General features: G+C 35.8%; 4 protein-coding genes across 9 annotated transcripts; 3 read left to right on the forward strand and 1 right to left on the reverse strand.

The window, feature by feature from the left end:
* The first annotated feature begins 413 nt into the window (after positions 1 to 413).
* Positions 414 to 7,849, forward strand: LOC119997417 (VIN3-like protein 1). 6 transcript variants are annotated; one of them, XM_038844428.1, is made up of 6 exons: positions 417 to 632; positions 837 to 897; positions 1,503 to 1,572; positions 4,732 to 5,371; positions 5,833 to 6,143; positions 6,240 to 7,849. In XM_038844428.1, the coding sequence occupies exons 3-6, from the start codon at positions 1,542 to 1,544 to the stop codon at positions 7,418 to 7,420; spliced, it is 2,163 nt and encodes a 720-aa protein (XP_038700356.1). In that variant the 5' UTR covers positions 417 to 632; positions 837 to 897; positions 1,503 to 1,541; the 3' UTR covers positions 7,421 to 7,849. The 6 variants fall into 6 exon arrangements, with proteins under 6 accessions (XP_038700357.1, XP_038700356.1, XP_038700358.1 ...); XM_038844430.1 differs by lacking the exon at positions 837 to 897 and adding an exon at positions 2,287 to 2,461; XM_038844429.1 differs by lacking the exon at positions 837 to 897 and having other exon boundaries at positions 414 to 632; positions 6,243 to 7,849.
* A 737-nt stretch (positions 7,850 to 8,586) lies between these two features.
* On the forward strand, positions 8,587 to 14,264 carry LOC119996424 (fe-S cluster assembly factor HCF101, chloroplastic-like). The gene is made up of 15 exons (XM_038843050.1): positions 8,587 to 8,747; positions 8,829 to 8,963; positions 9,353 to 9,492; positions 9,583 to 9,633; positions 9,982 to 10,137; positions 10,543 to 10,686; positions 10,775 to 10,917; positions 11,156 to 11,225; positions 11,503 to 11,598; positions 11,861 to 11,950; positions 12,055 to 12,108; positions 12,616 to 12,739; positions 13,049 to 13,173; positions 13,483 to 13,605; positions 13,969 to 14,264. The coding sequence occupies exons 1-15, from the start codon at positions 8,675 to 8,677 to the stop codon at positions 14,041 to 14,043; spliced, it is 1,599 nt and encodes a 532-aa protein (XP_038698978.1). The 5' UTR covers positions 8,587 to 8,674; the 3' UTR covers positions 14,044 to 14,264.
* A 3,634-nt stretch (positions 14,265 to 17,898) lies between these two features.
* LOC119997514 (strigolactone esterase D14-like) lies at positions 17,899 to 19,254 on the forward strand. Its single transcript, XM_038844600.1, has 2 exons — positions 17,899 to 18,402; positions 18,514 to 19,254. Exons 1-2 carry the CDS (start codon positions 17,981 to 17,983, stop codon positions 18,947 to 18,949), a joined length of 858 nt encoding a protein of 285 aa, XP_038700528.1. The 5' UTR covers positions 17,899 to 17,980; the 3' UTR covers positions 18,950 to 19,254.
* Positions 19,255 to 21,130: 1,876 nt separating this feature from the next.
* Positions 21,131 to 23,992, reverse strand: LOC119997737 (nudix hydrolase 20, chloroplastic-like). The gene is made up of 9 exons (XM_038844922.1): positions 23,517 to 23,992; positions 23,305 to 23,369; positions 23,026 to 23,209; positions 22,826 to 22,906; positions 22,395 to 22,520; positions 22,097 to 22,176; positions 21,879 to 21,994; positions 21,618 to 21,738; positions 21,131 to 21,442 (listed from the first exon to the last, which is right to left on the reverse strand). The coding sequence occupies exons 1-9, from the start codon at positions 23,940 to 23,942 to the stop codon at positions 21,373 to 21,375; spliced, it is 1,269 nt and encodes a 422-aa protein (XP_038700850.1). The 5' UTR covers positions 23,943 to 23,992; the 3' UTR covers positions 21,131 to 21,372.
* Positions 23,993 to 25,257: the final 1,265 nt, after the last annotated feature.

Below are 25,257 nucleotides of genomic sequence, written 5' to 3' on the forward strand. Positions count from 1 at the left end.
GATTTCTACACACACAACAACTAAATTTGTTGCATATTTTTCCTTAATTACGTAGTTAAAAATTAATTATAATTATAACAAAATTAGAAACCTCATCACAAACCGAAAGGGCTGAAATGGACGGTTAAGATCACATCATTGTGATCCAGAATCTCACGTAATATTTATGCTGAATGACATGGAATTTGCAGCCAACGGGCCAACCTATGAATAAACAAAACAAAACATAATTATTTATTTAAAATAAAATAAATAATTATCTTATATTTAAACGGAAAAAATATATTTCACGCGCCCTTTCTGTGTTGCGAGATGCACACGCCCCAATTGCAGTTCGAGAAAGTGCTTTTGTGTACTTTTCTTTCTGCTCCAGCAGAATCAACCCCGCCTTTGAACTACAACCAACGTTTAGACGCGCTGAAGAAGCGCGTGAGACTCTCACTCGCTCTAAACCGTGAACAACTCGTGCAAGCCTCGTCTAATTGTCTAAACAACCAACTAACGACGACGACGACGACGACGAATCTCTTCTTTCTTTCTTTGGATTCGCGGCGTCTCTGTTTCTCCCTCTCTCTAACGAAATCCGTCGAGTTTGGCCCAATTAAAACCCTTGATTCTCCTCCCCAGTACAGGTACCTAGATTCGTCTGTGTTTCGAATTTTGGATTCTTGTGGGCATCAGATCCGCTCCCGTTACCGTTTTAGTAGTTTTTCCATTTAAGTTTGCTTTTGTTTAAGAGAACTCGTATCTCTTCTGGTTCTGAATGCGCATGATTATTTGTACATTTGAGTTTCTATGAATAAATTATTTTGGTTTTCATCCCCAATTTTGTGTAGGAACTGTTCACCATTAAATAAACAATGCACGGGTCTGTATATGCCGATGACTGTTCAAGAGGTTGTATGCATCTCTATTATGTTGGTTTTGATTAATTGCTTCAGTTTCAAAAAAATTTAGCCTGCGTCCTTCTATCAGTATTTATTAGTTTTGGTGTTTTGTTTAGCTAGCCTGTAAGCCCTTACGCAGATATTTTTTACAATTTCAATTGAGTAATTTTTTAAAGAAAAATTGGAGTTCTACTGTTATTTGAGTTCTGTTTTCCCTTTTTTTTTGTTCATTCATGAATGATGTGGCATCTTATTGTAGCTTAATGTGGTTTCGCAATGCAATGGAATAAATAGTGGAAGAAAAGTAAGGAAAGCTGAAACTAATCCTATAATGGAAATCCTTCTGCATGTGCACATATTTTTGTCTCATGTAATTCTTTTTGCGAAAGATATCTCCATTCGTGATCACCTGAATTTCCCGAATGCTTCTTATTTTTATTTTTCTTGAATATTATGATTCATATGAAAGTATTTGCATAAAGTTTTGCTATTTCCTGGTTCATAATGTTAAAAATGATTTGATTGTGTAAATAGATTTGTTATTTGGTTGGCCATTGGTTTATTTTTGAATGCTGAATACTCTAAAGCCATTCTTGTCTTTTATTATTGTTACAGGGAGGGGCTGGAGGACTGTTAAGGTTTTGATACCTACAAATGGATTTAGATGATAAAATACTTGCCAAAGGTACAGTCTTCTATCTTCATCATTCCCACTTGCCTTCTCTCTATGTATCTTTTTGTCTGACAGAACATGTTTAGCATTACCACTTCCTTAATAATAAAAAAAAAAGCTGAGGGGAAATTTTTGTTAGCATTTGGAACACAGATAATGGTTTTGTATGAAACGTTAAGCAGATATAATCGGGTTTTGTTGCATTCACAATTTATTAATTTTCTTTTTAATTTCTGGAATTGTTTACGATTTTTTCTTAGTTTGTATTCTCCTTTTTTATTACCATTTGACATAATGTGTTTACAGTATTTTCATAATGACATTCATTCGCTCTCACCTCATAGCTAACAACACGAAGTGTGGGCTTTTAGGTGTCTCTCTATTCAGCCGTTACTAAAAGTTGTTAATCCGTATAAAAAAAACTAAAACGTGTTAATAGATGCTATGCACCGAAAGTTATGTGAAAAAAAAAGATCTGACATTCTAAAGAGAACCATATGTCGAAGAACTCTTTTCCTTGGTCTCTATTTTTAATCCATTAACTTTCTTTCTAATGAAGTTTGCAATATTATTCGAATGATTACGACTTATGAGGCGTGTTATCATATGTGAGAATGTGAGATGGGATAATTGCAACATTTGTTAGGTGGTAGGCCTATCAAGTTTGGAAAGAATGGTCTGGTGTGAATTCGTTGTAACTTGCCAAATATAGTGGCTTGGTCACAGGTTCAAGTTTCCAATTGAACGAGGTGCTATCCTTTGACGTTCAAATTCACATGGATTGACCCGACCCGATCCAATAAAAAATTTGCCCACTAGGGTAGTATATATATAAAGTTTTGCCAAGGGGAAAGGAAAACCTAGTAGCCTCATTCACCTCAACATTGGCGGCTCTTGTAAGGTTCTCTACTTCTCTGCCTTACCTCACTTTACTGGTGTTCCTATGCATAAAAAAATTATTTTTCTTCGTCCTAACTCTCTTGTTGTATTAGGCACAATAATTTATCGACTTGAATATGTCTTATATGAACGAGTGTCAATTATGCATATTTTTCTTTTGCATCTTATGGTATGGTTTGTGACAGGCGATCTCCCGGTAGTATTGCTTCATCAAATGTTATTTTTTTCAAGGATATGATGTTTTATGTAGATCCATGTATTACAATTTCTATATTATAGAAAATTAAATGTGATCTGAAGAGACTGTCATCAGATGTCAATTGGCCATTTATGTGATTTTATTTGGGTCTTCCTTCGGATAGGCTGATCACATGTTCTCTTTCAACTATCATGACTACTAGATCTTGTCTTTTAACTAGAAAATTTGAATCCAATTTATTCACCTGAAGTTTGTTAGTTAATAAGGTTGTCAAATCGAATCGTATGGATCGATTGATTAAAATCTTGAATCGTGAATCTTAAGATTCACTTAATTTTTGATAAATATATTGTAAAATATATGCATATTCATATAAAATAGATCTATGGTACTAAAAAACATATCTATAACCATCTAACATGAATTTCATATTACTTGTCTTTATCTGATACGATAAATTAGTCTTTGGCTACGGATGCTCGATATGATGAGCATGAACAAACCATGGTTAAAGGGTTTTTCGTGAACAAAGGATTGGTATTTCGTGAAGATTGGACTGGGAGAAGGGTTTTATTTTTATTTTTTTAAAAAAATTAATCAAAATAAAAAATTCATAATTGAATCCTTCGTCTTCCTCAGTCTTTGGAATCGTGTGTATTGTTTGAATAGGTACGAATTGTACAACTCGAATCGTGAATCGGTTGATTCAACCTATGAATCAAATCGTTTCACCTCAAAGTCGAAACGAATCGTGAATCGTAAGATTTTAACGACCATTAATTGGGATGAATATTTGCTATTTGTTTAATCTTTCTGTGGATAGCATATCATATTGGTCATCTTAGCAAACGCTGCGATAAAGTGTACGAAGGGTTTTCATTTTGTCCTTGGCTTTTGTTTTTTGAGAAAAGAATGATCCCCTTTTATTATATTCTTTTTATTTCTCATAGATGGGATAAAATTAAACCAATTTTCCTTTGTTCTAGAAAAGAGGTCAATTTTCTTTCTGATTTTGTGGAAAATGTTTCTTCAAATTCAACCAAACACAAACACGGCTCTTGACAGAATTGGAACTGTTCTTACCAGTCAATGGTGGCGTTACTTGGCATTACCCTGTTGATTTTCTTTGCGCTGTATATATGCTATCTTATGCATCCATTTTATCTTCATAATGCAGAGGCTGACTGATACATATCTTAAACCATTTTTTTCCTTCTCTGCCAAATATAGGATTTTTTTTCTCTCTTTAGTTTTGTTACGTATCCCTTGTAATGTTTTCATTTCTTTATTTTATTCCATTCATATAGCTGCTCTGAGAAACCGAGCATGGGATGCAATTGCTACATCCTGAATTCCCGTACTTCATTCCAATGTATTTTATTACAATTTGGTATTGAGTTGTTGACTAGGATAAGCTAAGTCGTCTGATTCTAAGGCTTCATATCTTGACCAATCAATTGGTTGTGGAAGTTTAGCAGTTCTAAGTACTAACGACATGGCTTTCGAAAATATGCATGGCCCCATTTTTTTGGCCTTCTAATATTTGTGAATGACAAGGCAATAGATGACATCATTGTTGGCTGATTTAACTATTTGCTACAATGTAGAAGCCTATCTCTCTCTCTCTCTCTTGCATCTTCTTTTGACCAAGGGATGTGTTCTTTTGATTTGCTTCTCTCTTTCTTTACCTTTTAATGTATATAAAGGAGATATGAAGTGCACTTCAAATGGACCTGTAGTGCATATGTTGGTAATGCTACATGTCCATCAGCTAGTTATTTGATTTTTTAGTGTGAATCATGAAAGAAGGAAGCCCATTAGACGCAATTATTTCTTCAATTAGTGCATATGTTGGTTACTTTTTTCCGCATTTCTCACCACATCTCACATTTGTTTACTTTTCATTATATTCATTATTTCCTTAGATACACGTGCATTGTGTGCGTAAAATTGCTTTTATCTTAGCAATGTATGTTTTACGATCTTTTCAGTTGTTCTGGGTGTTCTCTTTTTGTACTGTTCCCACAAAGTCTTCTTCTTATTGTGTAAATTGCTTTACTTTTCATGTTCAGCTTCTGGTATACAAAGCCTTTCGTCCAGTGTACAGAGCACCCCAGAGAAAAATGGGCATTATGATGATGCTTCAAGAAGCCCAGAACTCCTTCAAGAATTTCTAAAATCCGGTCCTAAGAAGGAACTTCTTCGTAGTTGCTCTGATAAAGATAAGAAACGCTCGGCTTCTTCAAAAAGCAAGATTGCAGACCATTTGAAGACAAGTAGCAAGATGATTAAGAAGCAGGATCAAAAAAAGGCTTCTTCTAGCACCAACAATCAGCCATCTTCCAGGAAGCAAAGCAGAAAGGGAGATAACCCTATGCGACTCCCGCCTACTGCTGAGCAGTCTTCAGATTTTGGATATTCTAACTCATGGATCTGTAAAAATTCTGCTTGCAGAGCTGTTCTATCTATCAGTGACACATTCTGCAAAAGATGCTCTTGCTGCATCTGTCACTTGTTTGATGACAATAAAGACCCTAGTCTCTGGTTGGTTTGTGCATCTGAATCTTTTGACGGGGACTCTTGTGGGTTATCTTGTCACATTGAGTGTGCCCTTCAACATGAAAAAGTGGGGGTTGTCAATCTTGGCCAATTAATGCACTTAGATGGTAGCTATTGCTGTGCTTCTTGTGGTAAAGTTTCAGGAATAGTTGGGTAAGTAAATTGCTCAGATCTCATGAGTTACGGGTTAGCACTTTTTTGCATTGCTAACGCGTTTGGTTTTGAACAGGCGCTAATGGACCAGAGAATTTTTGTTTCTTGTTATCTATCAAAAGTTCTGTTTTTATGATTTGCAAGCAGGACCTTTTGAATTTCTCTTTCTTTATGTTCTGTATATACCTTGTTTGTGTATGCTTTCTTCTTTAACATAGTTTCCACTATAGACAGAACAGCTTGGTTCTAACTTTATATTGGGGGTGCCCAGCTTCACATGTAGTAGTTTTACTATTACTACACACTGTGAGGTCCGCCGACCATTTTCAACTTTGACCTGGAAACTTACAAGAATAGTAAATGATTTAAAGAAAATAATTTTATAGGTTTATCTTATGTTCCTTTAAGAGGTTTTGAACCCTGAACTGATGGGAGTGGGATGATTTCATTGACACTTGCAGATGCTGGAGGAAGCAGCTAACAATAGCCAAAGACGCTCGTCGTGTTGATGTGCTTTCTTATAGACTATATCTAAGCTACAGGCTCCTGGATGGCACCTCAATGTTCAAAGAACTGCACGAGATTGTAAAAGAAGCAAAAGCTAAACTAGAAACAGAAGTGGGCCCAGTAAATGGAATTTCTGCTAAGATGGCACGTGGCATTGTCAGCAGACTCTCTGTTGCAGCTGATGTGCAGAAACTTTGCTCTAATGCAATTGACAAAGCAGATGAATGGCTGGCCACCATTTCTGACCTTAATTCAAACCGAAGAGGTTAGAGCCTATGATATGTGTCTTCCTGCTATTTTTGTTTATGCAACAAGTATAAAAGCCACTAATATGAATGATGAAGTTCCTGTTCCCTTGCAGAAGACTCACTTCCTTGCAAATTCATATTTGAAGAAATAACATCTACCTCCGTTAAGATTATATTGATTGAACTGTCGACTCCATCATCTAATGATGTTAAAGGCTACAAGCTCTGGTATTGCAAGAGTCAAGAAGAGACGCACACAAAAGAGCCTGTTTGTGTCTTTCCAAGAGCTCAGAGAAGGATTCTGGTATCCAATCTGCAGCCCTGTACTGAATATACCTTCCGTATTGTTTCTTATACAGAGGCTGGAGACTTGGGTCACTCTGAGGCCAAGTGTTTCACTAAGAGTGTAGAAATAATTGACAAGAATCCAGTTTCTGCGGTTGCCGTGTATCGTAAGAAAGATAAAGCTGTGACTGAAAGAAGCTCTTCTAGTGTCAACAGGGGGCTTTCAGTCAATTGTCCCGGATTCAAAGTTCGCGACCTTGGGAAGATGCTGCATCTGGCTTGGGCTCAACAGGAAGGCTGCTTTGAAGAATTATGCAGGGCTGATTTGGAAAAATGCTGTGGAGCAAGCAGCGACATGAAGCCTGAAACTCCAGAAGAAGATGCTTTGCCACCAGTTTCACGTGGACTGGACCTAAATGTTGTTCAAGTGCCTGATTTAAATGAAGAGCTAACTCCTCCATTAGAATCTTTGAGAGATGAAGATAATGGTTGCACTTTGGAGGGTGTAGTTGTGGCTGATGAGGATGCTGCTTCTCATGAGTTACAGAAGAATGGTTTAGCCAGATCAGATGGACGTGGTGGCTCCAAGACCTGGAACCATGGGCCCAATGGAGAACTGCCAACTGTTGATTCTCGAGGAGAGTTTAGCAGAAAAAGGGCAGCAGCGCAGTTTAATGAAGAGACGCACGACTGTGATAGCACACTGATAAACGGGCCACCAGTCCACCTTACAAATGGAAGGGGTTCCTTAGACAATAACTTTGAGTACTGTGTGAAGATAATTCGATGGCTGGAATGTCAAGGTCACATTAACCAGGAATTTAGATTGAAATTGCTAACATGGTTTAGCTTGAGATCAACAGAGCAGGAACGAAGGGTGGTCAACACCTTCATTCAAACTCTGATCGATGACCCAAGTAGTTTGGCAGGACAGTTGGTTGACTCCTTTTCAGATATGGTATCCAGCAAGAAGCCTGGCAATGGATTTTGTAGCAAGCTTTGGCATTAACTGAGGAAGGGCATGCATCAATCATCATCATCATCATAAAAAGAGGATTCTTATTTGCTTCATATTAAATTTTTTTCCCTTGCAATTGATTTACCTCTAATTGTTTCGCCATTCTTTACAGAGGGTTTCTTAAATCACTTTTACAAGTGATTCATTTTTATTATTCCAGACGACTGGCTAAACAAGTCTGGTTGCTGGTTATGGAGGCAGTTGCTGATTGATTCATTGAAGAGCAGGCTATGGATGTGAAGTTTCATCATTCTTGTGGAATGCACTTGCCAATCCACAGATTGCCTCTAATTTGCAGTTCATTCTGTAGTTTTTAATTATAGAGGACGCATTTATGGATTATAATTGTTATTGCCTTCTTTAGTTCAAAGAGGGATACTTTTAATTGATTTCAGATGTTAGTCAGACACTTAAAATTTCTGTGGTTTTTCTCCCCTTCTTTGCTGATGCAATGTTTGCTTCCCTGGGATGGTCTCCCTGGAGGCTCTATTCACAATCAACTTTTTTGGTCTTTGGAGCACTTGTATGCCTGGTAGGTGGCAAAATTATGCTTCGTCTGAATAATCGAATTTGTTCGACTTAGTTTAAATTAAGTTTGGACATAAGTTATATGTCCAGAATTCGGATCCAAATATAAAATTTTTATCGGGTTTAAAACCGGATTTGGATTTAAACACGTAAATCTTGTTCGGTTTATTTGTTCAAACTTTAATCCAGATTAGGTTATTGTTCAATTTATTTATTCAAATTTAAATCAATTTGGGTTTGATCAATTAAATATGTCTAAAATCTAATTTGGATTAGGTTTTAGACATATAAATATTTCGTAAATACATTATGTTGTTCCACTCGAAATTTTTTTTTTTTGGCACACCTAATGCGAGCGAAAGAAAAGCTGAAACGTCGCAGTTTCAGTTTGTATGGGCCGCGAATATTTTATAAAATCTAATTTGGATTAGGTTTTAGACATATAAATATTTCGTAAATACATTATGTTGTTCCACTCGAAATTTTTTTTTTTTGGCACACCTAATGCGAGCGAAAGAAAAGCTGAAACGTCGCAGTTTCAGTTTGTATGGGCCGCGAATATTTTATTGCTATTCGGATTTAAAAATTATTCATGGATTTATTATATCCATCAGTTTAGCTTAATTCACACAGCCTGAGGCCGTGGCTGAGAGGCACTCCCTGACCTCTGTCTCGTTCCCACTTCCAGTCGTTGGAGCTCCATTCTCTCTCTAAAAAATGCAAATACTGCGAACTCCCTTTCCACCCTATCTCTCTCTACAAAGCTCAAAATCACAACTAAGTCTAACAGGTTGATTCTTGTGCCGTCAGCTACTGTTTGCGCTGCCTTTTGCTGTCTTTTTATACGGTTAGCTTCTTATTTTATCTGCAGGACTACTTCCACCGGATAAATGTCTTCAATCGTCCAGTTCCAGTTGCTCTCAAAAGCTCCAGAGGGTCAAACTGGCATCGCTTGGAAAATCCGTTTCGAGTGTTGTTGGCATAACTAGAGCTACATCAGTTGAAGGTAATTTCAAGGCATAATCCATTATTTTCCATAATATTTGCAACTATTTCTCTGTTTCTTAATGAACCACACTGTTTTATGTTTTTCTTCGTCTTGTGCATGATCTCAATTCTTCGTGTATGTGAGGAAAGGGAAAAATGGATGATGGATGTTGAAACTCCAAATTTTCTATATTCTATAATCGTGACGACATAGTTCACAATCCACGCATTAGGATTCTTTTGTGTGAAATGCCACTTTTTATACGAGAGAATTTTATATTTGCATTTGAGGAACAGTTAAGAATGGATTATATTTGGAGCTCATCTATGTTCGTGTGTATGGTTTGCAGATGGAAGTTTTAAATTATATTTTATAGTTTTGTGCTAATGTACAATGGTCACGTGTAGTTGGTGCTTCCTCGTCAATTGGGACAGCTGAGAGGGATGTCTTGAAAGCTTTATCTCAAATAATTGATCCAGATTTTGGAACAGATATTGTATCTTGTGGTTTTGTGAAAGATCTGCACATTGATGAAGCTCAAGGAGAGGTTATTGAGAGCTTAAGCATTGAAATCCCCATATTCTCATTTGATAAATATTGTCTAGACTTACACACTTATTAATATTTTTCATGACAGGTTTCGTTTCGGTTAGAGCTCACTACACCAGCATGTCCAATCAAGGACATGGTAAATGACACCACCACAATTATTTGATCAAGAGCTGATGTATGTTTGGAATCATGGATTTTTTTAACAAAAATTCATTCAAAATTAATTTTTTAAGTGAAGTGGTGGAAGACTCTATGATAAGAAAAAAAGTGCTCCTCCTACGTCTGATTCGTACAAAACCTCAGCATTCATTATGTTCTAAAAGACTAAAACCATTATCCATACTCATATTCTATTGCTTTTTTTTTTTTTCTCAGTGTGAAATTTCAAACAACTTCACTTTGTGGTTACATGATGGGCGTTGCAGATGGTTTTAGTCTAATTCTAACCGTACACAGTATTTAACAAGATTTTATTATATGACAGTTTGAGCAGGAAGCAAATGAGGTTGTGGCAATGATTCCTTGGGTAAAAAATGTCAATGTGACAATGTCAGCACAACCAGCCAGACCTATTTATGCAGGGCAACTTCCAACTGGGTTACAGACAATTTCAAATATTGTGGCAGTCTCAAGTTGCAAGGTTGGCTCACCCTGAACCTTCTTTTTTTTCTCCCTCCATATGTTTCTGGTTAGTAATAGATTGTTTATTAGCATTTTCAGCACCATAAGTGGCCAAACAAGAGTTTTTGTTGTTCAGGGATAGATTTGGTGCCTGTAACTTGTTTTTTTCTTTTCATGTTGAGTGTCTTAGGCATGTTAATTTAAAATAAACGTTCAGCAAAGTTATCTGAATGATATTTTAATTGCAAAAATCTCATTTTTGAGTATTGGATTGTCTATCCGTGTACATGTCCAATACCTTCTGTTCGTAAGTATTTTCTATGAATGTGAATCTAGTCTATATGGTCCTAGAGAGCCCTGGTTTTCCCCACATAGGCTGTTAATCTTAAATCTATATCATATTGTGCTTGTGAACGCTGTGCAGGGAGGTGTGGGAAAATCTACGGTAGCTGTTAATCTTGCATACACATTGGCTGATATGGGTGCTAGAGTTGGCATCTTTGATGCTGATGTCTATGGTCCAAGTTTACCAACAATGGTCTCCCCTGAAAACCGATTGTTGGAGATGGTAGTGCTTTTTGAAAACTTCAACTATTTTTTTATTTGCAGTTCATTGGAGGGCAGGCTGTAATTATGACAATCTTAATTTCATGTAGAACCCCGAGAAGAGAACCATAATTCCAACTGAATACCTAGGAGTAAAGTTGGTATCATTTGGATTTGCTGGACAAGGTCGTGCAATAATGCGGGGCCCAATGGTTTCAGGGGTCATTGACCAGCTTCTGACCACTACTGAATGGTATGATGTGCTTTTGTTTTGCCAATTTAGAATGGAACTTGTGCCGCTAAAACCAGAAATAGTTGGATAATAGTTTTAATTATTTTGGAGAAAGTGTCAGTTCCAAATAACTTTATGTTCTACTCATCAAAATAATGTATATTTGTCTCTCTCAGTTCGAGTTTGAACAGCCAAATTTTAAGAACTTCATTGATTGCATTGCCATAAACTATCATTTTAAAATCCTTATTAATTGCAGGGGGGAGCTGGATTACCTTGTCATCGACATGCCACCTGGAACTGGTGATATTCAACTTACTTTATGCCAGGTTCTGGTTTTCTTCTATTTGATTGATCTTCTTGCCTTGATTAAATTTAAATACCATTTGAATTATTTGAATTAATTTTTCGTTTTCTGATGATATTTTGCTGGCTGGTTTTTATATCAACCCCACCACTGTTTGGGACTAATGCTTGTTAAGTTCGTGTTTAGGTGGATAGAACATTGTATATATACATTTTCCATACTACATATCATAGTTTCTTTAAAGTCCTTCATAATATTGATAGTTGAACATTCCCTATCGTGTATATTGAAACTTTCAGGTGGTTCCATTGACTGCTGCAGTTATTGTCACCACCCCTCAAAAGCTAGCATTCATTGATGTCGCAAAGGGAGTTCGCATGTTTTCAAAGCTTAAGGTGGGCGTTTTTGCTATTAGGCAATATTCTCAGAGTTTATATGTGAAATAATTTATTTTTCTGACATATGTAGGTCTTAGCCAACCAAATAAATATGTGGGAATAAAGCTTCCTTAATGGTGATATGCTATATAGGTTGATTAATTTCAAGAGAGAATTACTTTAAGCCCACTTACCACCAAAAAAATATAGCATTTCCATGGGCACGCATAAAATTATCTGCTACTGATCTTCTCATAGTTGCATTGTCATTTGCTTGCAGGTACCATGTGTTGCCGTAGTTGAGAATATGTGTCACTTTGATGCTGATGGAAAACGCTATTACCCGTTTGGTAGAGGTTCAGGCACTCAGGTATTCTCATTCTCCCGCGGTTACTTTATTTTTCTCTTTTTTTCCATGGGCATTTGAATGGTTGTGGTAATTAATGTCTTATAATTTGATCTGCATCCTTGCAGGTTGTCCAGCAATTTGGAATCCCTCATCTGTTTGATTTACCTATTAGGCCAACTGTAAGTTCATGGACAAGTTCTTTTGTCAGGGCTTGTTATCTGAAACTAACACTATGCATACACCATGAAATACTCTTAAATGACTTGTTTAGGCTTAGGCTATTATTACTGCATCAGAATTGGTACTTGTTGTTTCCATAACTTTCTTAATTTTGTGGTGTATAACATGGAGGCATTTTCTATTATGCACATACATGGGTCAAGTAAACTTCTGCTGCTTATGAACGCAACTTTTCATTATGAGATCACTTTAAATTGGGTTGTTCAGCATGGTTGCATGTTTTTTCAGCCACAGTCCCCCAACAAATTCCCCATCTTACTTGATCAAGCCATTTAGTTTCACATACAATTAGTGTTATCCATTCACATATAAAGTAACTGTGAATAATATTTAGTTTTCCAGTTTAAGCATTTTGTTGCTAATCATTTTCAAAAATATTTAAAGCTGTTACATCTATACTGTAAAATGCATACTCACAGCAAATTGTAATACATATATTTCTATAGTTATCTGCTTCTGGAGATAGTGGAATGCCTGAAGTGGTAGCTGATCCCCTAGGTGAAGTGTCCAAGACATTCCAAAACCTTGGAATTTGTGTCGTGCAACAGTGTGCCAAAATTCGGCAGCAAGGTGCCTATTTCTTGACCATAGTCTTATGAATGTGTTCCATTCATGTTGAGTTGGGGAATATTTATCTTTGGTTGCATTGTTGGTTTTAAAACCCTGTTTTCTACAAACTGGCTTGAAGAATGATCAACGTTTAAAGCTGACATACTACCAATTTCAGTAGTTTTATAAAAATAGTAATTTTACATGGCCAATGTATACATCTCTATTAGCTCTAAATTGAATGCAGGTTCTTGGAATTTGTATTTGAATCCTTTCAGTTCCTTGGCACTATGAATAACATGTTGGCTTTGCTATCTTTTCTCAATCCAGTATCAACGGCTGTTATGTATGATAATTTAATAAAGGCAATAAAGGTGAAAGTTCCAGATTCGGATGAAGAGTTCTATTTGCACCCTGCCACTGTGAGACGGAATGATCGCTCAGCCCAGAGTGTGGTATGTAGACAACTAATTTACTTATTTTAACTGGCTTTATTGAAAGCGTACATTATGGAATGGTAGTTTTTGGGCCTTAAGTAGCAGGCATAGTCAGCATTTACTTTGTTGCCTAAGCTTTAGAAGCAAAATTCTTCCATTACAATTGGCCTTGAAAATATCCTCCATATTTTGTCGATTGCTGTGATTTATCTTTCTGATATATCTTTCATAATTTCTTCTCCTTCACAATTATGTTGGACCATTCTCTGCATTAAGAAATTGATGTTAGACCCTTTTGCATTTCCTTTTATCTCGGGTTCTAAACAGGATGAATGGACGGGGGAGCAGAAACTACAGTATACAGACGTTCCAGAAGATATTGAACCTGAAGAAATTCGACCAATGGGAAACTATGCTGTGTCAATAACGTGGCCTGATGGATTTAACCAGGTGACATGATTTTGTTTGACTTAATTAGGTTGAAAAACTCAGTGGTTAACAGTTGTAGTCTTTGTTTGTCATTTCCATATCAAATCATTGTTTTTTTCTTGAAGAATCCTCTGACGGCTAAAGTAACCACTCCTTTTGACTGTGAACTAGCATTTTGTTGTCATGCTAATTGCTAACTCTGTGCCGTGGAATCGGCAGAATAAACTTTAGCATTTTGTCTAATACAGATGGCTTTGTGTGCATACTAACAAGTTAGTAGGAACCAAAAAGAGACAGGAACAATAGTCATTGCATTGTACTAGGCTGCCCATGTAAAAGAAAATTTTAACCACTCCAATATTGGATTCTTTTGACATGATGCAGATTGCTCCCTATGATCAGCTGCAAACAATGGAGCGATTGGTCAGTGTCCCTGAACTAACTCCTGTAGAGGCATGAAGACTCTTCTTATTTCTTGTTGACTTTTTTGTCTGGTTTGTACAGCATTAGAACCTTGACCAAATGAGATTCTTGTTTTTCTGGTTTCTCATAGGCAGATAGTTGTTTGTCTGAATCAAAATTTAAATCCTGTTATTTTAGAACAGGAGCTGGAGATTGTTGTTGCATCACTCCTTTGTTGATGGTTTTGAATACTAAAAATTTGGATGTTCAGGTTTTTCGATCATACCCATTTGGGTAAAATTCATAGTAGCAAACTACATATGTTGTTAAATAATTATGATAAAAGAAATAAATATAATATAATATATCAAATAATAAATAGGGGGGTCGAGTTCAAAAGAGGATGTCAGGGTGACTAATAAATAGGAATGCATTAATAACAAAAATGTGCAGGGTCTGGTTAGCAATAAAAACATTAGGAGCCGACGCATAAATGAGTCCACCTGCTTTGAGATATCAATTAATTATTATAAAAATCTGCATGTCTGGTCTGTTTCTCTTTCTCTCTTTCTTTTGCCTTTTGCCTTTTTATAATTTTCAGACTAAAATTCCTACTACTACTGAACTACTGGTCAATAGTCAATATAATATGAGGCTCCATTTGACCCGGCTCCATTTGGTCACTAACCAACAATTATTGCCGTTTTATATATCAAATATAAGTATTTTAGAGTAGAGAACAAATGAAGGGTGTATATATATATATATATATATATATGAATGAGTGTGGATCAACTTTGTGGATCAAAATCCAATGGTTGTAATAAAGCACAACATAAGTGAGAGCCACATATTTACTGTAAAACCCACCATATCTATGTTTAAAAAACAAGTCCACAAAGTTAGTCCACATTTTTTGTCAACATGGGAGAATTCATATATATATATATAGAGAATTCTCTTATGCGGACACCCGCAAGTTATATTAACTTACGCACCTCAATCTCACTATTGATTTGAAACATATAGTATCCAAAGTAGTGGGTCATACTTATCATTTCATTTTTAAAAACATGTAAAAAATGGAGTGCACAAGTTATTAAATTACGGACATCTGCATAAGAGAATTTCTAAGTGTATATATATATATAAAAAATGTTAAAGCATTTGGTTGGGTTTGACAATTGTTGGTTGATGTAGGGAAAAGACTGGTGTGTGTAATTATTGCGACAGCTTAATGCATGCTCGATCAGGTTGATAAAACTGTTTGAAAAGTCAAAAACTAATGAGAGCCATAAATATATTTTTAACAGAGACTCGTCTCCTTCACACTATTACTAAACGTCATATCAGCGTCCCCCAATCCCCAAATCATTTTTTTTTTTTTTAAAGATTTTTTATTGGGATTTAGTGTTTAAAGATTTAAAAACTAAAGAAAAATAATAATTTGGGGTAATTACACATCGAGTAATTACTTCTTCTAATTTCCATGAAAATTAAAATTTCTCATTAAAAACACCAAAAAGTAAAAGAATGCCAAGATTTGTCAATGGTGTGATTTGTCATGAACATTGAACAATAATCAAAAGACAACCTAACTCCACTCTTGTGTTTAATTAATCAAATTTATGATTCTACACCAACAACATTAAATAGCATGCACCAACTTAACGAATCCACCAAGAGGCATGCGGATTGGCTCGGGTAATAAAGTACACACTGAAAGTCGAAAGATAGTGGAGTACGTTTTCAATGACTAGATCATTGAAAATAAAATTATTGACAATTGGGTCAATGAACGTGTTTTCTTTTATGTTTTCCCAAGATCCTCCCTCTAATTTTATTCTGTCTCATCTTTTGTCGCATCTATTTGTTGCAGTTGCAGGTAGGACTGTTAAAAAAAACCATCGCAATTCACAACTGTGAACACCTCTAGTGGTAGGATTTGTGTCGAAGAGGCAGCGGAGGGATTTGGTATAGTTCTCCGACTCTTCGATAAGTTCCTTTTCGCATTCTATATTGAATTTTGTTAATGAACTACTTCGGATTTCTAAGTTGATAAACTCCTAAAAACTAATTTCTAAAAATTATATGTGCAGGTTAAGATAGGAATCTAACTCACAACGTGCAATCAAGTATGAGTTGATTTGTTGGTTTAACACGCTTGAAGTTGAAGTAGATAAAATATCTTCTCTTTCTTTATTTTTTTAAAATGATGATCCTAATTAATTTATCCCAATATGAACAAATTTGTGGTCATAACAAAATCACAATCGTACCCAATTTGTTTGATTAGTTGAGTGATGGATGCTTGCCCACAAAGAGGAGAAAAAAACACAAGAACGAAACAATTAGTTAGGTTTCTATCGATATAAGTAGTTTGGCAGTCAATTTTAGCTCTCCGATTTTTATTATTTTCAAGTATAAAGATGACAAAACAAATGTTGTCGAGAAAGCGACAATTATGGTAATAAAATTGAGTGGAAATTATAATTTCTTTGTCTTGTGATGTGAGAGATTGAGTAATTTTTTAAAAAATTATATTTGTATTTTGATCGTTTATACGAATACAACGATATTTTTTTTTCCGAAACAAAAATCAAATTCAACATGAAAAATACATTATAATTCTGGACCGTTGGATATAAATTCAAAACTTTCTATGTCTATTTCACGGTGAATTTCATTTTTATTTCGAACAAAAAACATATCGTTGGATTCGTTAAACGAAATACTAAAAATTTATAAATTTTTTTGTTATTTTTAAAAATGACATGGATGCCCAAACTTGCTACAACGGTCAGCGGTGATTGCTATAAGGAATTTATAGTTTAGTGATAGTACCTACTTAAGATTTTAAAAAGGTTGAAAATTTTAATCACCATATACCGTTTTAATATCAGTTTGAAACACCATTTTCATCCTAAAACTTCAAACTATATATTACTCGACCACTACTCCAATTATCACCAAATATGAGAAATAATTATTAGTTAGTTGATTTTGGGATGAATATTTAAGAATCTAAATTTAATTTTCCATATTAAAATTTTCTATTAAAAATAAATAATTATAATGCTAGTTTGAGTGGTTGGAGATTTGGATTGAGATGTAATAATTAAGTAATTGTTGTCGCATCTTCAAATTGAATTTTGAAAGCTAGGAAAGCTGTGGGACCCAATAAGCTTTTTAATAGGCGGAGAAAAAGGTAGATTTTGGAGTTATCTATAAGACAAAAGGGACCTTTTGTGTCTGAATACAATACATCTAATTCCTACAGCGGCCCCACCTTATCAACAAAATCTGATATTATAATCTTCAAAATAATTAAACAATTGTTTTTTTTTAATTTTAAAAATACATATATGTAGGGTTTTTTTTTTTTATTTTATGGTGCAAGTTTTTCTTTTATATTTTAAGAAATAAACAAGCATGCCGTCGGTAAATTATAAGGTAACCTAGACGTGAGATGTTCAATTTCTGAAAATAATCTCTTTACGTATTTTGTGGAATTAAAGTTTGCGCACCCGCTTGTCTTAGACTTTAGACCACTTGTGCATTGGCGTTTTTTTTAAAAAAATTTATTTTTGAGGGTGCAACCAACCTAATGAATATTTGAGAGCTCACACTAATAAATGATCCCCAACAGTTCACAACAACTTCGAACCTCTTTTTGTGGCAACAATTTATACTTCTTTCCACCCATGATAAAATATATCAAGATATTTGAATAGATGTACTTATATAGATTAAAAAAAAATATAAAAATCTCCAATTATTCAAACATTTTATGATACGTGCTTTTGACATTTAATGGAAGTAACTGAACACAATTTCCTTTTTTTTAATTTTTTTTACTTGTAATTAGTAAGTCTTAAATATTGTATTATCTTCCTATATAACAGAGGCAAGCCAGGAAGAAAAAAATGACCCAAGTATCTTCTACTCTTTTCTTCTCCTCCTTCCTTAATTTGCTCATTCAAAAGTAAACACTATGGTGGTACTTGGGAAGAAGTCCCTCTCTGAATCCATGAACGCAAGAGTGATAGGCTCCGGCACTGAATCCATGATTCTTGCTCATGGATATGGAGGCGATCAATCTGTGTGGGACAAACTAATTCCTTACTTGACTAACCATTTTACACTTCTTGTGTTCGATTGGCCTTTCTCTGGTGCTATAAAAGACCCAAACCTCTTTGATCTTGAAAACTACTCTAATCTTTCATATGATGCTTTTGCTGATGTCTTGATAAATCTACTTGATGAAATCAAGTTTAACTCCTCATCATCTTCTTCTTCTTCATCTTCTTCTTCTGTTTTTGTTGGTCACTCCATGTCTGGCATGATTGGATGCATTGCTTCTGTTAAAAGGCCTGATCTATTCAACAGACTCATTCTTGTTGCAGCTTCTCCCAGGTTAGGACATTTGTGAGTCCAGCTCAAATCTTAAAGATAATTGGGATATCAACTGTTGGGATTTTTAATCATTTTCGATGGTGAACCGGGTTGCTTAATTTGAATATGCAGGTACATAAACACAGAGGATTATGAAGGAGGGTTAAACAAATCTGAAGTCGACAACATAATCGAAACAATTGGGACCAACTTCTACGACTGGGCTGAGAAATTCGCTTCCCTTGCAATGGACGCTAAAGATCCTCCCTCTGCCGATAAATTCGCGCAGAGTTTGCAGAGAATGAGACCGGAAATCGCCCTCTCAGTCGCAAAAACTGTGTTCTACTGCGACGAGAGGGAGGTGCTAGAAAAAGTTGTGACCCCGTGCACTATTGTCCAGACCAACAGTGACATTGTGGCACCAAACTCTGTTGCTTATTATATGCAGGCCAAGATTAAGGCGGACGCAACAGTGGAGATCATCGACACTTTCGGCCATTTTCCTCATCTGACTGCACATCTGCAGCTAATTCAAGTGCTAAGTAGAGTTTTGGGGTTTCAATATTAATTTTCATAGCAATAGCTATATATATATATATGCATGTATATATAGTTTGAAAATGTGTTTGTGGATCCATCTGTAGTGTGTGTGTGTTTTTTTTTTCCCTCTTTAATGGTGTTTGTCAATCTGTTTGTTTAGAGGCTTTGATATATAATAGTTTTCTTATTTAATAGTTAAAGAGTTTGGCTTGTAGAATATTGCGTTTGTGCTCATACCAGATTGTAAATTAAGGTTTCCTACGGTTTGTCTAGGCCTAGTGGGCCCTTAATTTTGGGCTATAGTATTAAGGTCTACAATCTCGGCCCTTTTTATATTCGAGCAGTACATATATATTACGATGGATCCGCAAACACATTTTCAAAACCATCAGATCTACTCCGGGATTGCACTGGGTTATAGCTTTGAATACCAACAAAATAGTCCAGGCCCATTCGGACTAAGGTTTTGGGCTTATGAATGAAGCACTAATGATCCAGTGATCCACTACAGGAATGGGCTTGGTTTTAGTATTAAGGCCCTTGGCAGTTGAATATACTTAACTCAATTAGCCCGAGCTTTTGGGCTCTTGAACATGACCAAGCATAGCCCCCAATCATATTTGGGTATTTGAGCAATTAATACGGGCTATGGCTTGTGAAAGAAGCCCCAATCATTTACAGCGGGACCGGATAAGACTCATTGTTGTTGTGTAGAACCATTCGGCCAACAAGGACGGAACCTCTGAGACCACAAGGTCAGACGTGACCACCTTATCTATTTCTATGGGTTATTGTGCAGTTCGGGGGTGGAAACTACAGATAACCCCTTCAATTTCATTCCGGACTGTCCAATGAAGGAATCAGTGTGGGGCCCGCTCTGTTTTTTAATTGTTTGTGGGCTTTCTTTTTTGTTTTGGCCTTTTATAAGCAGGGCATTGTCTGCTTGGAAGCCATGATTTGTCGTCTTGGCTGATTCGTTAACCGTACTTATTGTGACCACATCGCCGTGGGACTTGACAACTTAGAGTACCCACAATGGGTGTTATATCTCACACTTGATACCTTATTTTTTGAAAAGATTCAGTATTATACCTTGACTTTTTTACGTATTTGAAAAATAATGGTTTACAATAAAAATTTTAGAAAAACTTGAGAGGTTAAATATGTGATAATTTTACCAAAAGTCAATCAAAATGGATCACTTATCCTTGGTTGTTGAGTACCTAGATCGGATTTGGGGGCTCAAATCCCCCTAGATCAATACAAAAGTTTTTTCCATGCTGAAAACTTTTACTCGTTTTAGAATTCAATACACGAGTCAAAATTGGCGGCTAAATTAATTTTGCACATGCTCAAATTTTTTTTTGTGGCTGACAAATTAATTATTTATTTAATTATTTCATCAATTTTTTTCATATAAGAATTTATTTATTTATTTCATCAATTTTTTTCATATAAGAATTTGCAAATTATTATAACATAATTTCATTTATAGGAAAGATGAAGGGAAAGTGGAGGTTGGTAGTTTGTTAAAATGGTGGAGTAAATATATTTTGGAGTGTGCAACCATTGTGGGTGTGTAGGAAATACAAACTCCAAAATATAATTAGTACATAAATTTTGAGACAATATCAAGTGTGTATCAAGAGCATTCATTGTGGATACTCTTAGAGCCCAATCATATCCCAAAATGAAAGAAGAATCACATTCTTTTGCTAATTTTTATTAAAATATTAAATGCAATTTTAGAAAGAGACACGGTCAACACTCTCAAGGATTTTGGACGCGCGCAATTTTATATAGATCATGTGAAACACGTGATTTTACATAGATAATGTGTATTCCTTTTAATATTTGAGATAGCTTGGACAAATAAATACATTGGGATCATTTTCGGTGTTAAAATAGTGATCTCTAAAATAACTTCTTAGTTAAAGGGGAAAGAATGTCCGTCCATTTTAATGGACATGGTTGGAGATGTTCTTAGCTACAGGTCATTCCCCATTCATTTGATGGATTTTTCTTTTCTTTTCTTTTTTTTTTTCCACATAAATGTTGAAAAGAGAAGCAAAATTATGAGGAGGCTCATGCCGCATTCATTCATGGATTTGATTGCATTACATTACATGTAGTTGAACTGCTTGTTCGCGATATTTATTATTGTTATATAAGCCTATAATACAGTGAGTGTGAGTTTTTCCAAACTCAATTCAAACAAATCACACTATTTATTATTTTGTGAAGAGACTAAACTCTCACTGCCCCTGTTATCGATCGGCGCCTCCCAGCACTGCCCTATGTACAAGTACAGCTCTGGGTCCTGGCTAGTTTGGTCAACTTAAGACCACTTATTGCGGCCATCATTGGCTTACAGCAAATAAGGCCAAAGGCTAGTAATGCAAAAAGGATTTTCCTTTACAAAATAGCGACCGAGCACATATACATGCATGTTTATGAGCACTCTCCACTCCTTAAACTCTGTAACAGATCCAAATATCCCGAGTGTTCAGGGATAATGTACCTGCACAAAGAAATGGAAACAAAGAGCACAAATATTAATCAAACCAGCAAAGCATGAATTAATTAAGCACTACTAGCACTAAGGTCAGTCCATATACAAGTAATTTGGGTTACCTAGTTACTCGATCAAAGATGGTCAAATGAATAGGAGAAATAACAGAGTACTGAGTACGTACCCGTGTCGAAACAGAAAATCAATGATAACAAGACAGCAACTCGGCTTGAAGAGATTCGTCCTTCTTACAATATCAGCAACATGAGTTACTGGGATTAACTTGAAGCTCTCCACCTCATCATCTGCAAGACACTTTCTAAGGAATTGTGATTTGATGGAATTTTCTCAAGATAAAATGACTTTAGTACTAAATGATTAGTACTGGATGAAGCAATGACCAATTCTTAAGGACAATGAGGAAATGGAGCTTTCAATATCTCACCTTGATTGTTGGGCATAAAGCCTTGAGGAAGTTTCAAATCATAACAAAATAGAACATCTCTCTCGTATCGATGCCCGTCAATGTTCATGTAGGAAACACCACCAACTGGTATAGCTCTGCAATACATGATGATGAGTACTTCAGGAAATTTATTTTTTTTTGTCCGTCTTATTTTCATTTACATGAAGACATGATGAAGATCGAATGACTGAACATACCGCCTGGAAATTGATCTTGGTATTCCTGCTTCCTCTTCGCATTCCTTCAGAAGATTCTCCCCACAAGCAATTCCATGAGGCTACGTTGACCAATACAGAAATATATACAATCAAAAGAAATCGATTGGAAATCCAACAAGCATTATCTTAAGAAGTTCTATTAACTAGCCATAATCATTATTAGCCTAAATAAAGGAAAAGCTTACAAGAAAGTCTTATTCATAATTAAGACTAAAGAAAATACAGTACTCATGAACAAATCAATATTCACGAATTACTATGTAACATAAGCCCTTACCAGTCCTCCAGCAACAAGATGATCAAGCATCCCTGGATACGTGGGTTTCACTCGACTTCTTTTCGCTGTCCATAGAAATTGTTGCCCGTCTCTTTCCTCAAAGCCGTTCAAATGAATGGCATAAGCCTATTCATTGAAAAAAATAGACGCAATATATGAATCATATATAAAATATTCATGAGATATATATATCCTCATAAACTTTAACCACCAATTATTTAAGCGAAATATGTTACGAGAATGAATAAATTCGCATCAATCCTTGTAGATTCTGCTTTGAATTTAGCTTTCTCCTTCAACAAAAGAAGTGGCCTTTACACTCATAATTAACGAAGCAAAAGAGGAGATTGCATGAGTTCCTAAACAAACTCATAAAACGAGTCTTAAAAGGTGAATACTAGCTTGGAGAAAGCAAACAAAATTAAAGTTACCTTAATTCCAAAATAAGGAGCTGCAGCACGCTCAAGCGAGAAAAATACTGATGCGCCATAGGATGATGTTACAGGGTACAACTGTCTCAAGCAACGGAATCCATATATATTAGCAACACAGACCCAATGCAAGTTTTTAGAAGGAAAAAAAAAACAATCTTTTTGAAATAAACTAATTAAATGATGAATAGCATATATACCTCGTTGCGTATACCGGGAATAATATCTTCTCCCAAGGATCCGATAACTTCTCCAACAGCTCTGGTTCTATCGTCCGGTGTTTTAAGCTCTGGATTCAACGTCACATGGTTTCCTATCTGTGAGCCATTTATCCTCTGGGGCAAAACAAACACGTCCTGGTAGTTCCTCAGATGCTCAACGAAACTGTACAAAATGGAATGTATACGAATCAATTTTCTAATCTACGTGTGTGTATATATATCACTAACTAGAAACTTTTAGGAGAATCAAAACCTTACCCATTATGTAAGTAACCAACAATCTGACCATCTATAACAAACGGTACGAACTCGGATTTCTTTTCCTGAACAAATTCGGATCATAATTGTTAGCAAAATGCGTTTATGTTGGCAATGTAATACCTAGTGCTGTTTTGGAGTGTAACTTCTTTCTCCCTACTACTTTGTTGGAAACCAAACGGAGGAGATGAGGAGAAACAAGGGGGACTTACTACTCCGCGATTGCAGACTTTAACCTTGTCGAAGAAACCAGAGAGATCTGAGGAATCGTCCAGGGCATAACCCGGATTAGAAATACGAACCACGTCGTCCCAAGTGAAGGTGGTGGTAGTAATGGGGTTACTGGTTAGAGTAGTAGCCGACAGAGAGCGAGAGGCTGATCTGTTTAACACACATTTAGTTGTTTTGAAGCGAGTTTTAGCTAAATGAGGCCCGACGGAAGTAAAGGCGAAAGGAGTTGCGTGTGAGAGAGGGTTAGTAGGACAGCAGGCCATGGGATGCCCAGAAAGGGAGAGAGAGGACGAGCAAAACGTAATATTGGTTCTGGAACGGAGTGTTTGGTTGGTAAAGGCGGCATTATACATATGGACATCACGTGAAATTTTGTGCGAGAGAGGTCGAGCACTGCAGCAGGCCATGGGATTGCCAGAGATAGAGAGAGGACGAGCTAGCAAAATGTTTTTGTTTTGGTTGGTGACAGACAGATATATATATATATATATATCAGATGAAAATCAAGTGTTAAGGCCGATCGAGCTAGCAACACGTTTTTGTTTTGGTAGGTGACAGATATTATATATATATATAATAGATAGATATGGGATGAAAATCATGTGTTAAGGCAGAGCACTGTACTTAGTTATTACTTACAGCCACTCTCCTCCTCACTTAACAATGTGTGTGGGACTTACTTCCGAAGGATGGAGGGATGGATGGAGGTATAGGTGGTAATACTAATACCATTCTATTCAACTATACTTTCCTTTCATGGAAAAAAAATAGGAAGACACACCCAGGTCTGTCTGGTTGGCGGGCGGGATGAGCGCACCGGCCCCGCATATGCATGGCCTATTTTTCGACCACAATATATTTTAAAAATTACGTATTTACTATTTACTACTTACCAAAACGCAAATCAAAGTGATTTCCGTGATCATTGTCCGCCAGCCTAGCCTATTTCTATTTGTCTAGATGTAATCTACTTGGGATCAATTGCCCGAAGAGCATATCTACCGAAAGAAATATGATTACCTCGGAAAGATATATTTCTTTTATTCTTCCTCTACTTTACGGAATCTTATTCTTTTGGGTTATAGTTGATGATTAAAGAAGTGGGCTTATGCAAATACAATTCTTGAATATGATGTTTAAAGGTCTGTATATCTTTGATCTGCTTCAAATCAGAATTCAGAAAATGAAGGATAGTGTAATATATATCAACTAACCTCAAATGAAATACAAATTGTTTTGTAATTATAAATTTTGTACTCATTATTGTTCATGGCATGAGTTGTCGCAATTTCCTGCACGTGAATTAATTAGTCAGACCATGCAATGTCTACTAAGTGCAAATTGACGGCCATGGCAGGATCCAGCAATTGTTGACTGTTGAGTTTTAGCCATTCAAAGTCTTATCCTTTTGACAACTTTGAGAAATGAAGTCCAAACAAATTTGCTTGGGAAGAAACGTCTGTCCTCACTGTTATTGTAGATATATTCTCCATGCACAAGAATTTTGTCCATAAGGAAAAAAAAAAATTATTGTATATATTTTTTCTCCAAAAACAATATTTTTATTTTTTTTTATCCCCTCTCTTGCTTCATCTTATTCTCCATCTTCGATTTGTTGATCGGCGTTTCTGCTATGCTCCAACAACATATATTTGATTTTATAATGATAAGATTTTCGGATATGAGGAAGATCGACCTCTCTTGTTGAAGGGGAAGTCAAGA

This window comes from Tripterygium wilfordii, chromosome 4 (assembly GCF_013401445.1).
Source record: "Tripterygium wilfordii isolate XIE 37 chromosome 4, ASM1340144v1, whole genome shotgun sequence".
NCBI classification, from domain to species: Eukaryota; Viridiplantae; Streptophyta; class Magnoliopsida; order Celastrales; family Celastraceae; genus Tripterygium; species Tripterygium wilfordii.